Raw genomic sequence first — 13,701 nt, forward strand, 5'->3', positions numbered from 1 at the left:
TACCAACCACGTCTGGTCTGTCTGTCTTCCACTGCAGAGGGGAGGGAGGACACTAGGCCAGACGTGCCACAAAAGTTGCCATGCTATGCCCAGCCGGCAATCTATGGCCACTGTGCCTAGCTAGCACAAATGCCTGTGCAGGATTTGGAAGTTGGCACACCTATTGAGACTGACAGATTGGACACAGCAAGCAGTCAGTCTACTGTCCACCAAACCTGAGTGGTGCGTGTGAATATATGTGAAAACAACACAGCATGTGCTGTATTTTCCCCCACACGGATTCCCCATAGACACGCACTGGGATGTGAGGCTTATTCGCATGCAAAGACCAGCTGAGCTCACTTTGGCCTGACAGAGAAGCTCTAAACAGTGATATCTCATCTCTTCTCTGGAACTGGAATTAGAAGTGGTTTGGTGTGCTAAGGACAAGTTCTTTCCCCAACCTTGCTAATCCAGAATGTTGTCTGGATTGGGATGGCAGGCTGGAGGAAAGAGGATGAGGAGTGTAGAGACGGGGGCTCGTTTTTTGGCTCCTGGTAATGTTTTCCTCGCCTGACTGCACACTGACCTCTCCAAAATCAACAGGGTTTTACTGAAGATATCATGGCGTCCCCTCCAATGGGCTGGCCTGTGTCTGACCTAGACGACCAACCAACTGCCTTCTTGCTGAGGATGAACTTCTGACCGTCTGCTTTCTGCGCCTCCGCCCTTCTCATTGCTGCCTCACTGCTGCCTCCCTGCTGACTACCATTCCCCTGGACAACAGCCCATACACATGCATACTGGATTAGCCCAGCATTAGGATACCTCCCATACCCATCATCTCATCTATGACGCTTCCCTATAAGCCCCATAACTCAAACCATGGCAATGACTCAAACACATAAAGCTTTACAAAAGGCTCCACCTAGGACTGGTTGAGCACACTCAGACAATATGCTGCATTTGAAGCTAAATGATGAGTTAGTGTTTACACTGGCAAACGCAATCATCTAAGAAAGTCCAATATCTTCAAAGTTTTTAGTTTTCTTTTGAACTTCATAGTGCATTCATTGGGTGTCAGAGAGGACCCAGGGTGTTGGCTAGCACTGTCCTGTAACAATTTAGCAATGTCCTATTGGATAAGAAGCTGTGAATCTGTTGGGACCGCCTCCTTTTTTAAACCAAAACAAGGTGCTCCGGACGCCGTTAGTCAGAGAACCGTTACAAAGTAACACATGGAACTCCAAGTAACTTGCTGAGCCTTGAACAACACGTGGCATGCACATACTTTCTGTTCCTCCCTGGGAGAAAGAGAGACGTTAGCTCTGGTCGCGTCCAACAACAACCGATGTTTCACAGGCAGCTCCAGAGCTGAGCTGAGGAGAACATTCTCATTTAATCTGACCACATGCATCCCATCTTCTCAATATGCCCATAGAGAGAACATACACACATTCTTCCACAGAGACATTCAAACCAAATAAGCCCCCTCTGGCCCGTGAGAACTCTGTTCTGTTCCTGGCCTTACTGCCATACTGCTGCCAAAGCTGTCTGGTTATTGTTCAAACTCTACAAAACAGTCCAAGAAATTCAGAAAACAACACTCAACTCCAGCAGTTCATTTGCACATGGCTAGTCAGTAGACAGTGAGCATTTATAGATTCATAAATTCGTCTGTAAGAAGACTCTCTCAACTGAGATCAATTTGAAAATCTATGAAAATGCAACAGTGACATTTAGTCTTTACCCAAGCCCTACATGAATAATAAATTGCAAGCTTTGTTCAGCTTAGCAGGTGTGTGGAAGAGGGCTATGCTCTTTACATCCACAGTAAATTCTTCATGACTTCAATGCCGAAAGGTCTCTAAATCAATCATCTCGGCACCCAGAGCCAACAAGAGAATACTAAATGAACTGTCTTACTGCTTGGCATAGGGTTGTACTTCAAGAAACACAGACAGGTAATGCCTCACTAACTCCCCAGGCTCCTCATTGTCCTTCCCACGCAGTCCATCAATGCACAAAGCAAGGTATCATTTAGCATGAATCAATAACGATACATTTTAATCACACACCAATCAATTACCTCCTATAATCTGGAGGAACTACAGCTAATAAATCTCTGGCACTTAATAGCCTAATTAGTCACAGTGTAACTGTTGCTGTGACCCGGATGTGAACCTGAAAGGGTGTCCTAACCCCTGGGGATAGAGCAGCTGCCCCTGGCCTGCCAGAGGGCTCAGACCACACAAACTCATGAACCGCCATGCAAATGGACTGGCTGGGTGACTGGGATAGCCCCATCACACAGAAGGCTCAGACCTCACGAAAACCAACCAAAGAGATGGCCTGGCTGGGTGAGTGAGGCTGAGCTAAATAGCTGCCAAAGAACACAAAGCCATCCTGTATGTCTCCACAGATCCACTGAGCGAGTCCGAGAGACAAAGCAATGTTGTTATGACTGGCGGCAAAAGTTGAGGGAAGCTACGGTACAGAAGCTACTTTCCCGCTCTTTTCAGAATATGTCTGTCTTGACTTCCTGGTCTAGTACATGACCACCAAGACTGCAGAGACAAGCCTCTGTTCAGAGAGGGAACATATTTTTATGAAGATTTACTGTAGTACAACAAATGACAGCACTAAACTGTCAATAATATCATAAAACTAAATCTTATTATGTAAAAGAAATAGGAAGAGAGTCAGAAGAAAGAGCTGTACCATTTTGACTGAGATCAAAAGATAGAGCTCAAGTTTTATACAAGGGCTACTTCATTGCTTTTTCAAACAATGTGAAGTCGCCCGTTACGCTTTTGGAGATTTTGTGATGCCTGAATAATGGAAGTAGCATCATGGCCAACTCTAACCTAGCCGAGGGCACTGTAAGCCATACAAATAGGCAAAACATCTGGATTATCTAATTTTAGCAGCTGTTCAAGACAGAGACAATGTCTGACAGACAGATTCATAGGGCAAATGACCTATGCAGTTGCAGTACCACACTTTAACAATTAATGATTGATGCAGTGCTACAATAATATGTGAAACACTATTATTATACTGAAATATGGTTTAAAATCTCAACCAAAATGTCACAGGCCTAAGCATTCTTTTTTTATTGAAAAAGGTCTTATGAAAAGACCATGTTTCATTCTCTTATCCGAGCTGGATCTTGAAAAATGTTCTTTCCTGTGTCAGCCTTTTCCGCTAATATTTCAAAGCTGTAACTTGGGGACAGCTTTCAGGCAGATGTCTATATATTACTGCTACTTGGCAGATACATACTCTACGATATTTCAGAGAAAATAACCAAAGATCCATTCAGACCCACAAAATCCCCAACCTTTCCATGTCTAACTTGTTGTGAAAGACCACATTTCTTTCTTCAGTTGTTGTTCTATTGTTACTTTTACAAGCATCTTTTCTGACCGCCTGAACTGTTTGGATAATCTGATAGGCAGCCATTCTTCTCTTGTCCCTGAGGGATTTGACTGCTAACACAGGGCTGTCAGTCTCACTGAGGGGGAATAAACACTGGGGAGTGCCTGTCGGAGAGGACAGCACCAGAGCACCAGGGCTTATCTGGGAATCTGCTGGGATTTGTGGCCGTGTGGCTGGTAGGCGTCCGTGATAAGCCTCTGGCTAAGGCCTCAGGAGGGCAGGAGAAGGCCAGGGGAGATGTTGAGGCTGGGGCATAGAAATGGAATGACTAGAACTGGAGAAGCCCCTCAGACAATGGCAATTACATTCAATGAGTTTGCCGGTCAATGCATCACAAAACGTTAACTTGAATGGGAATGTCCATTCTAGTAATTCAATTATATTCTATGGGGTGGGGGCTAGTAGCACTAGCAGGCCGTCAGAGCACTGACCTGTGGGATCCTTCCTTCCTGAGAAAGAAGTGATTGGTCAAGGCAGGTGTGTCAGTTTCCTGCTTTCAGAGAAGCATCATCAACATCATTGATGGAGCCTGTGGCTCCATGTTTTGGTCACTAAGCAGCATCAGCAGCAGGACAATTTGTAATTATAGTAAGTTTTCATTGTTTCTACAACTTTTAAGCTATTTCTTGAGAGTTTGACACCTCCGGCTACCATTAGAGCTTGTCCACCAACCCAGTATCACAGATTATTGTGAAATATATTGTTTATTGGAAATTTGTGACAGGCACACAGAAACAATTGTGCAGTACACGCTTTTGTATACAATGAATTTCAATCACAGATAAAATATGTTACTTAAGACAGAAACGATATGAGGGAGTTTGGTCTGGGAGGATAGGTGGGTGTATAATGCAAATGTCTAGCAACCCAAAGGTTGCGTGTTCAAATGTCTTCATGGACAACTTTAGCAACTTTGCAACTACTTACTACTTTTTAGCTACTTTGCAACTACTTAGTATGTTAGCTAACCCTTCCCTTAACCCTAACCTTAACTCTTTAACCTAACTCCTAACCCTAACTTTAATCATTTAACTACTTATCTAGCATGTTACCTAACCTTAACCCTAACTTTAATCTCTAGCCTAGCTAACATTTGCCACCTAGCTAGCCTAGCTAATGTTAGCCACAACAAACTGGAATTCACGTAATACACACGAAATGTGTTGTGATGAAAATTCTGTAACCCACACGAAAAAGTTTACTTTTTTTGTGTGCCTGTCACGAATTTCAAATAAGTAATTTGTGTCTAAGCTGTGATAGCGTGTTGCACATACAGCAACACATATGAAGTTGCACAGGGACACTGTGGTCTGCTTCCTGTAGAATAATTGACGGATCAGATTTGCATGGATTAAGCTAATGGTTGTAAATCACAACAACTCTAATTTCTCTGAAGTTCTCTAGTCAACCACGTGTCCAGTCCAGGTCTGGTCAGCACAGTCCGTCCCCTGTCCTCTTCACTGAACACCAGGATACCAGGCCACTGGAGATTTATGGGATTATCTGACAATAACTGATGACATACACTCAAGCATACATAATGGATCCACTTACTATAATGCTCGGAGGGGAATATGTCATGCATATTTATTGATTCAAAAGCCTGCCTGAATCTGGTTGTTACTCCAATTGCTATCCTATGTGTTAGGCTTAGCTTGGTCCCAGATCGTTTTGGGCTGACTTGCCAACTTCTATGGTCATGCATTGTCACAATGTTTGGTGTGAAATATGACCCTAAGAGTTGACAAAACAGCACAAACAGATCTGGGACCAGGCTAGCTATGTGTTGCCCACTCACTCTCCTGAACATCCTGTCAACAGTATGTTTAATTGGCAGTTGGAGTGGAACACAGCACAGAACTGACCGAGAAACAATGATTGGGAATATTGCCAGCATACACCAAGAGTTCACAGTACTAGCCACATGACCTTGGTATTATGTCATAATGATGGTGAAGTCATGTTGGAAATCCCACAGAGCATGGTGGTGGTGCTGACTATGGGAGAATGTGTCCATCCTGTTGCCCCTCACACTATAATGTTATATCATGTAATGTTAGATAGTGTGAGGGGCAACAGGATGGACACATTCTCCCATGAATTAATGGACATTGTGTGCCAAAATGCCACTTTATTACAGACGTATTACAGTATGAATCATCAGGCAACAGCTTGTAACTGAACAATGAAAATATGTCATATTCTCATCTCAACATGGACACAGTACAATATCTTCCCATACATCTCGGCGAATGGCAAGATTGCTCAACGGCTCCATATTACCAACCAGATGACCAATTAGTGTAGTATGCTGTCCTCATTAGCCAGGGCCAGTTTCACTGAATGTGTGTGTGTGTGTGTGTGCGTGTGTGGGTGTGCGAAAGCAGAAAAAACAAAGAAACACAGCAGATGGCAACATCCCTGCAATTTACATTCAAGAAAATAAATAACTTGCCATAGCTCTGACATAACCTCAAACCTCTAATATTAACTGGTTAAAGATCCATAAATCTCATCTCAATATGCTGAATCCTTCCTGTATAATCAAGGCAACAGAGGTCCTTATCATTGGCTATCATTATTTGAGGCAGCTGCTGGGTGTCAAAAGCTATGCATTATGCAGCTAGTGCTGCTAACCCCCCTCCCCAGTCACTGTTAGGGTCGTGCAATTAGGCCACAGCCCATGGGGAAACGCCACTTCAGACAGGGAGCAGAGCTGGGCAACAAAGGCTGTCAGCACATCGCTTTGTGTCATTACACACACGGACCATTAAGAAGCCTCTCTCTCAGCATGTAGTGGTTGTGAAGTAGCCTATTTCCGAATAGCATTAAAATATGTCTGTTACCGTACAGGATGGTTAGTCTGACTGTGGCAGACACCACACTGTATTCTTAAGAGTCTGGATTTTTTAGTTAGTCTAATTTCAGTTTATGTGACAAAACAAGCAAGAGAATGATTGTACCATCTAAAACGCTGTGGAATATTTTTTCAATAACCAAAAATATTGTATTTTCAGCTATTTGAAGCTTGTATACAAAACCGAAAGTAAGACACAAAAAATAAATGTAAGAACGGGAATCATAGAAATTGAGCACATAAAACAGATCTATCGCTTCTTAGACTTGCTTTCAATGAGAATGACAGATCTATAGCTCACATTTCTATGTGAATTTGATCAGGTCGCCCAAAAAATGACATATTGCAGCGTTAATTGTCTGCACATGCTTGTGGACTGTTGCATTATTCAAGAGTGTAATATGGTTTGGTTGCATTATTCATATTGAAATATGTTCTAGTACAAAAGTTCCTTGGATTGTTAAATAGTTTGTGCTTACTGGCTAGTGGCTACTGTGATATTTACAGGGAATTTGATCTAAGGACCAAGAATGTTGCGTTGCCAGCCATAACAATGGGAAGGCAAGAATGTAATGTGAATTGAAAAGTACAAATCTCTATCGCCACTCTGCTCCTCAGACTCTCCTTCATCTCTGGTAGCGGGAATAGGGCCCTAGAAAATGTCACGTTGTGGAGTGGGAGACAATGAGGTACACAGACAGACAAGGCAGCAGCCCTCCTCGAGTCTGAGCCTTATTCTGGGCAGCAGCCCACCAAACCCGTCTCTCTCTTTCTCTCTCTCTCTGAGTGAATGGACTGGGTGAACTGCAGAAAGAAATGAAAGGAGTACTGGTCTGTCTGGTCCAAGTATCTGAGCTGATCCTCACATCCTAACTCCTGACATTTGAGTGAAAACATTTAAGAAAAATCCTGATATTTCAGTGAAATTACTGACTGAATTCCCCCAGTGAAAATCCCTTCCTAGACACCCACCATGATGTCCAGTCAGTGCTGCCTAGCGGGGCTGAGTCTGAGCTGGCCTGGGCCTGCGAGTCTTCCCAGCATTTTTGTGGGCTAAACATGCAGCTTGGCTCGCACTAGAAAGACATACCAGACGTGTGAAGCATTCAGCTCTTTCCTGTCTGAGAAGTCGGAGATGTGGCTCGCAGAAACAAAAGACTAAGTGTCTGTGCTTCAGAGAGTTGTCCTCACAAAGAGTCATATTATGTCTGATTATTGTTGGCCATTTCTTACTGAGCAGATTTGTAATAGCGAAAACGAAGGTTTGTACAGGTCCAGGTCTTAAGGGATAGGAAAGAAATGCTCAAAATACATTGCATTTGGAAACTAATTCCAACACTAACAACAGTCTTATGCAGTTTATGTCATACAGATTGTGTAAATATGTTCATTCACTGTATGCTGCCCGCCTCAGACCTCACGTGAGAAGAACTGTTTACACACACAGACACAGAGATAACAGTGGAGGTGACTGGTGGGTCTGGGCCATGTCAATCTGTCCCCTCTTTCCCCCAGGTGTTTCCTCCAACCCTGTAGTCAGCACTTTCCCCCTGACGTCACCATATGTCCTGCGTCTCTCCATGCCATGACTCCATCCCTCCCTCCCCAGTGGGCGGGGGCCCAGGTTGTTGATCAAGCCCCTGTGTGAACTGTGAACTCACACATGCCTGGTCCTGGTAAGACCCTGGCTGGCTGCCACCGTAAGTGTGAAAGCTCTGAGGCAGGACTTTGTTTGTTTGTTGTTCATTTCTCGAGAGAGAGAAGGGGAGCATTGCACCATTGTTGATTTTTCTAGTCAGTAGCGGTTTCTTCAGAAACATGTTCTGGAGTAGTCTATTGAGAGGAAGCCTAACTTGAGGCAAATGGGGAGCATTTACAATAGAACCAATTACCTTGACACTTGGCATCACAATCATGGAATGAAAGAGAATGGAAGATCTATTTCCTCAGTTAACAATGCTGGAAAATAGCATTGAATAGTTCTCTCTGTAGCATTCCTGCTAGTCCCAGTGGAGCCTAAATGAACAAGGAGCAGAGCAGCAACGGAGCATCAGTTTACAAACAGAGAGGCAGGCTTCAGTCAGTCATGGCTCGCTGGGCTCCACTACAAACCACAGCCTCTAGAGACCAGGGGCCTCATTTATAACAGTTGCGTAAATTTCACACTAAATATCTGCGTGCGCCATTTCTGAAAAGTTGATTGTTTATGGGGACAACAACGCCCTTTATTTGCTGAATAACTTGGAACTATTGGCCACGGCATGCAAAAGACACATTTCAGTTCAGTATTTAGTTTATCAATAGATTATTGAGTTTCTATGTCCTGCCTTGATATAGGCTCTAAGATTAAATAGGCAATGATGTCGCGCTCCTGTCACACGTACAGTAATACTGTAGCCTACCCATAATGTAAAATATTTTACATAAACTACCAGTCTATTTACTGTATTAGCAGAATGTTTTCATCTTTATCTGTAATTTATGCTTTATTTGGCAAGGGAATTAGCTAGCTGCATTAGCTCAAATAAGTAAGAGAAAAAGGGAAAATACATCTAAATATAGCTTGCTAGCTCTCTCTCTCCCTCTCTGCTGCATCTCCTTAATTTTTGAAGAAATGTATTTGTTAAAAACTGTTCAACTATTCTTTCTCTCTCTTTGAGTAGAATGGTCTTCCCCTTCCCCCTCTGAGGAGCCTCCACTGGTGAGCACATTCTCACGTCAAGTTATATTTTTATGTATTTAGTACGTACGCACGGTTTTTAAATGAGGCCCCTGACCAATAAAGAGCATCAACAAAGACGGAGAAAACAACAGCTAATGACTTCACTGAAGGACAAAGCTGACACTTAGCCAATGAAGGGTCAATAAACAAGTAAATTGATTGTAGGCTATAGTGTGATAGTCAACTCATCCATCACACTAAACTAAAAAAGATATTCTATGATCAGTGAGTAAAACAGACCCACCCAGTAGCCCTTTCCTGCAGTCAATGACCAAAAGCACCCTCTTTGGCCTCATGGGTGGAATGTTATGAATATTTTTCATAATTTCATCATCATTAATAAATATTCTTTCAAAAACCCAGACAAAAATCCGATGTTTCTATGTCAAACAGTTTTGTCATGTTTCAGTCTTCTGTGATGTACACTACCGTTCAAAAGTTTGGGGTCACAGAAATGTCCTTGTTTTTGAAAGAAAAGCACATTTTTTGTCCATTAAAATAACATGAAATTGATCAGAAATATAGTGTAGACATTGTTCATGTTGTAAATTACTATTGTAGCTGGAAACGGAAGATTTTCTATGGAATATCTACATAGGCGTACAGAGGCCCATTATCAGCAACCATCACTCCTGTGTTACAATGGAATGTTGTGTTAACTAATCCAAGTTTATCATTTTAAAAGGCTATTTGATCATTAGAAAACCCTTTTGCAATTATGTTAGCACAGGTGAAAACTGTTGTCCTGATTAAAGAAGCACTAAAACTGGCCTTCTTTAGACTAGTTGAGTATCTGGAGCATCAGCATTTGTGGGTTCGATTACAGGCTCAAAATGGAAAGAAACAAAGAACTTTCTTCTGAATCTCGTCAGTCTATTCTTGTTCTGAGAAATGAAGGCTATTCCATGCGAGAAATTGCCAAGAAACTGAAGATCTCGTACACCGCTGAACACAGAACACAGAACAGCGCAAAGGGGCTCTAACCAGAATAGAAAGAGGAGTGGGAGGCCACGGTGCACAACTGAGCAAGAGGATAAGTACATTAGAGTGTCTAGTTTGAGAAACAGATGCCTCACAAGTCCTCAAATGGCAGCTTCATTAAACAGTACCCGCAAAACAAACAGTCTCAACGTCAACAGTGAAGAGGCGACTCCGGGATGCTGGCCTTCTACGCAGAGCTGCAGAGAAAAAGCCATATCTCAGACTGGCCAATAAAAATAAATGGTTAAGATGGGCAAAAGAACACAGACACTGGACAAAGGAACTTTGCCTAGAATGCCAGCATCCCGGAGTCGCCTCTTCACTGTTGACGTTGAGACTGGTGTTTTGCGGGTACCATTTAATGAAGCTGCCATTTGAGGACTTGTGAGGTGTCTGTTTCTCAAACTAGACACTCTAATGCACTTATCCTCTTGCTCAGTTGTGCACCAGGGCCTCCCACTCCTCTTTCTATTCTGGTTAGCGCTAGTTTGCGCTGTTCTGTGAAGGGAGTAGTACGCAGCGTTGTCCGAGATCTTCAGTTTCTTGGCAATTTCTCGCATGGAATAGCCTTCTGTCACGCCCTGATCGGTTTCACCTGTCCTTGTGATTGTCTCCACCCTCTCCAGGTGTCGCTGATTTTCCCCAGTGTATTTATCCCTGTGTTTCCTGTCTCTCTGTGCCAGTTCGTCTTGTATGTTTCCAAGTCAACCAGCGGTTTTCCCGTTCTCCTGCTTATTGCATTTCTCCTTTTTCTAGTCCTCCCGGTTTTGACCCTTGCCTGTTTCTGGACTTTGTACCCGCATGCCTGACCATTCTGCCTGCCTTGACCACGAGCCTGTCTGCCACTCTCTACCTCCTGGACTCTGATCAGGTTTTGACCTTTTGCCTGTCGACGACCATTCTCTTGCCTACTCCTTTTGGATTAATAAACATTGTAAGACTCCAACCATCTGCCACCTGTGTCTGCATCTGGGTCTCGCCTTGTGTCATGATACCTTCATGTCTCAGAACAAGAATAGACTGACGAGATTCAGAAGAAAGTTCTTTGTTTTTAGCCATTTTGAGCCTGTAATCGAACCCACAAATGCTGATGCTCCAGATTCTCAACTAGTCAAAAGATAGCCAGTTGTATTGCTTATTTGACCAGGACAACAGTTTTCAGCTGTGCTAACATAATTGCAAAAGGGTTTTCTAATGATCAATTAGCCTGTTAAAATTATAAACTTGGGTTTGCTAACACAACGTGCCATTGGAACACAGGAGTGATGGTGCTGATAATGGGCCTCTGTACGCCTGTGTAGATATTCCATAAAAAATATTCTGTTTCCAGCTACAATAGTAATTTACAACATGAACAATGTCTACACTATATTTCTGATCAATTTTATGTTATTTTAATGTACACAAAGTATTATTTCAAAAACAAGGACAATTCTAAGTGACCCCAAACATTTGAATGGTAATGTATATAAAGTGTAATTCTATATCTGACATGGTACAGGTGTCTTCTTTTTTTAAGCCCATAACCATGTGTGTGAGGTGTATACTTTTGTTTCAAAGTAGATTTGTTTAAGACTACCAAGACTCACTCGTGTGATCCTGATTCAGCCCACTGCAGTAAAATATTAATATATATTGTATACTGTGTTGGTGAACTCACTATAACATACTATCTGATTTAACGTAATTCAACCTGACCCCCAGATATGTGATTTCCAGAGCCAGGATCCAGTAGTGAATCAGTTCCCAGAGAGGAGGCTCCAGGGCTGGGCGTTGGGAGGTTCCGGTCAGCCACCTCAGCACGGGCCATATCCCTCGATGGCCTTTACTCAACATCCTCTTTAATATTTCAGTAGACTGACGCATTTCCTGATGCTTCCCCAGCTCCAGCCCGGCCCTGTGAGGGATGAGAACCGGGAAGTCTGCTGCCCCCGCTCCCATCGCCTGCCTAGCAGGACGACAGAGAGGAGGAGGAGAGGGGAGTGAAAGTGTGTGAGTGGGATGGGCCAAATCAGAAACAGATGCCTGGTGCCTGGTCTGGGTTACATATGATTCAGCATTCTAGAACCAGAACGCCCAGAGTGCCTGTGGACCAGAACCCATCCAGTTCCAGTAAGATCTCTCTCCTTTACTGTTGAGTCAACACTCCAACTTCATCCTTAAAATGTCTCTCTTGTCATGCCACACAGTTATTGAATGAATCAATGTTATTTGAGTAACTCTCACAGCAGGTCTGTGACAGTATGGAGACTTCAGTCAATGATTGAAATCCCCACTGCTATCGGTGACCATTAGGGACCCAACCCCAGCCTCCCATTTCCTGATCCACTTGGTAATAAATCCAGACAATACGCCGTGAAGGTGCTAGTGGGTGGGCAATTTTGACTCACCTGGAACTGCTGTGTCCAGGGCAAGATACAGTACGTTCTTGGGAACATTTGAGCAGTCCGGTTGTCAGGGGAGACATTTCACTTCAGACACATTCCATAAAACTGCAGCAATCTGTCACTCATAACTCTCATGTCAACCTGATACAACTGTCAAGTATGTACACAAAGACAGCTCAAAGAAGACGCAACCCTTAATGACTTTAAGCATGACACGTTTTATGTCACCTCCATAGGCCCTCTCGTTTATAGTTTTAGCATGTCACATGTGATATCAATGAACCAATATCAAAGATCTTAGTTATCATCGCTATAACACTGCTGTAGTTGTGAGAGAGAGCCGATTGATTGAATGTTGGGATAGAGGATCTGTTGGAGGCAAAATCACACTAGACCTCCTGTGCAGCACAGGTCTCCATACCTCCCACTAATCCAACTAGTCTTCTCTCAGTGGGCATGGCAAACATCTGCTGGAAGATGACTAATTCAGAGCCTACAGGCACAGGGCCAGAGAGCCTGGTCCATGTATGTTCCCCTGAGAGAGGCCAGTCCCTTCTGTTCTCTGCATTTGCTCTGGTCTGGAGTGACCAGTACTTCAGATGACGCCTCTGCTCTGCTCTGCTCTGTTCTACTATGCTGGACCTAAGCAGAGCAGGCATATTATCTGGTGTGCCGCAGGAAAACATGCCATTTCCCAATGTGTTTTTACATCCCCTTTAAAAGCTTGCATGTTGAAATAGGTGGCCGCAAAATAGCGTCATGGAGGGGCACATGAAACAGTATGCGGTCAAAGAGAGACTTGACATCTTCATTAGATTGCCTCCTACGTTTTACCATCCTCTAGCTTCCTATACTAAATCACACAGCTCCAATATAGCCTATGGTTAATCCACTAGGGGCTTTAGGCAGACTATTTATATGAACTCTGAGTTATAGCTTATTTCAAACGCATCGCCATAACCTCAATGGACGGAGTCACGTGGCAGCGGCTGCTTAACTCTTTGCGAACAGAAGGTCAGAGAGAGGGGAATGTTGACAGTACACAGATGATGCAAATCCTATGGTTATTCCAGCAACCTGTTAGCTCTGCTGTGTTTCCCAGCAAAATCATCGTACATCCCCTTCCTGTACCATGACTCAAAGACGATCGTTATTACTAGATGATAAGGTATAAGTAACAGTGATACACTGTATTTTTCAGATGACTAGTCCTACTGCTCAGTAGGTCTTCAGCACACATGACTGTTCCCTGACAGAAACTGGAGCCGTCCGGATATAGCTCAAGAGAAAAGTGGATTTTCTACCCAAACGGTTGACAGAAATCTGATAGCTCT

The 13,701-nt window shown here is 43.4% G+C and overlaps 1 protein-coding gene across 1 annotated transcript in view; it reads right to left on the bottom strand.

The window, feature by feature from the left end:
* LOC120061156 (arf-GAP with coiled-coil, ANK repeat and PH domain-containing protein 3-like) overlaps nt 1-716 on the bottom strand; it is a 47,183-nt gene extending 46,467 nt beyond the window's left edge. The window contains exon 1 of the mRNA XM_039010737.1: nt 594-716. Within this exon, the coding sequence (XP_038866665.1) occupies nt 594-716 (123 nt within the window). The remainder of the gene's footprint in view (nt 1-593) is intronic.
* Between the last annotated feature and the right edge of the window lie 12,985 nt (nt 717-13,701).

This window comes from Salvelinus namaycush, chromosome 16, assembly GCF_016432855.1.
Source record: "Salvelinus namaycush isolate Seneca chromosome 16, SaNama_1.0, whole genome shotgun sequence".
Classification (NCBI taxonomy): Eukaryota; Metazoa; Chordata; class Actinopteri; order Salmoniformes; family Salmonidae; genus Salvelinus; species Salvelinus namaycush.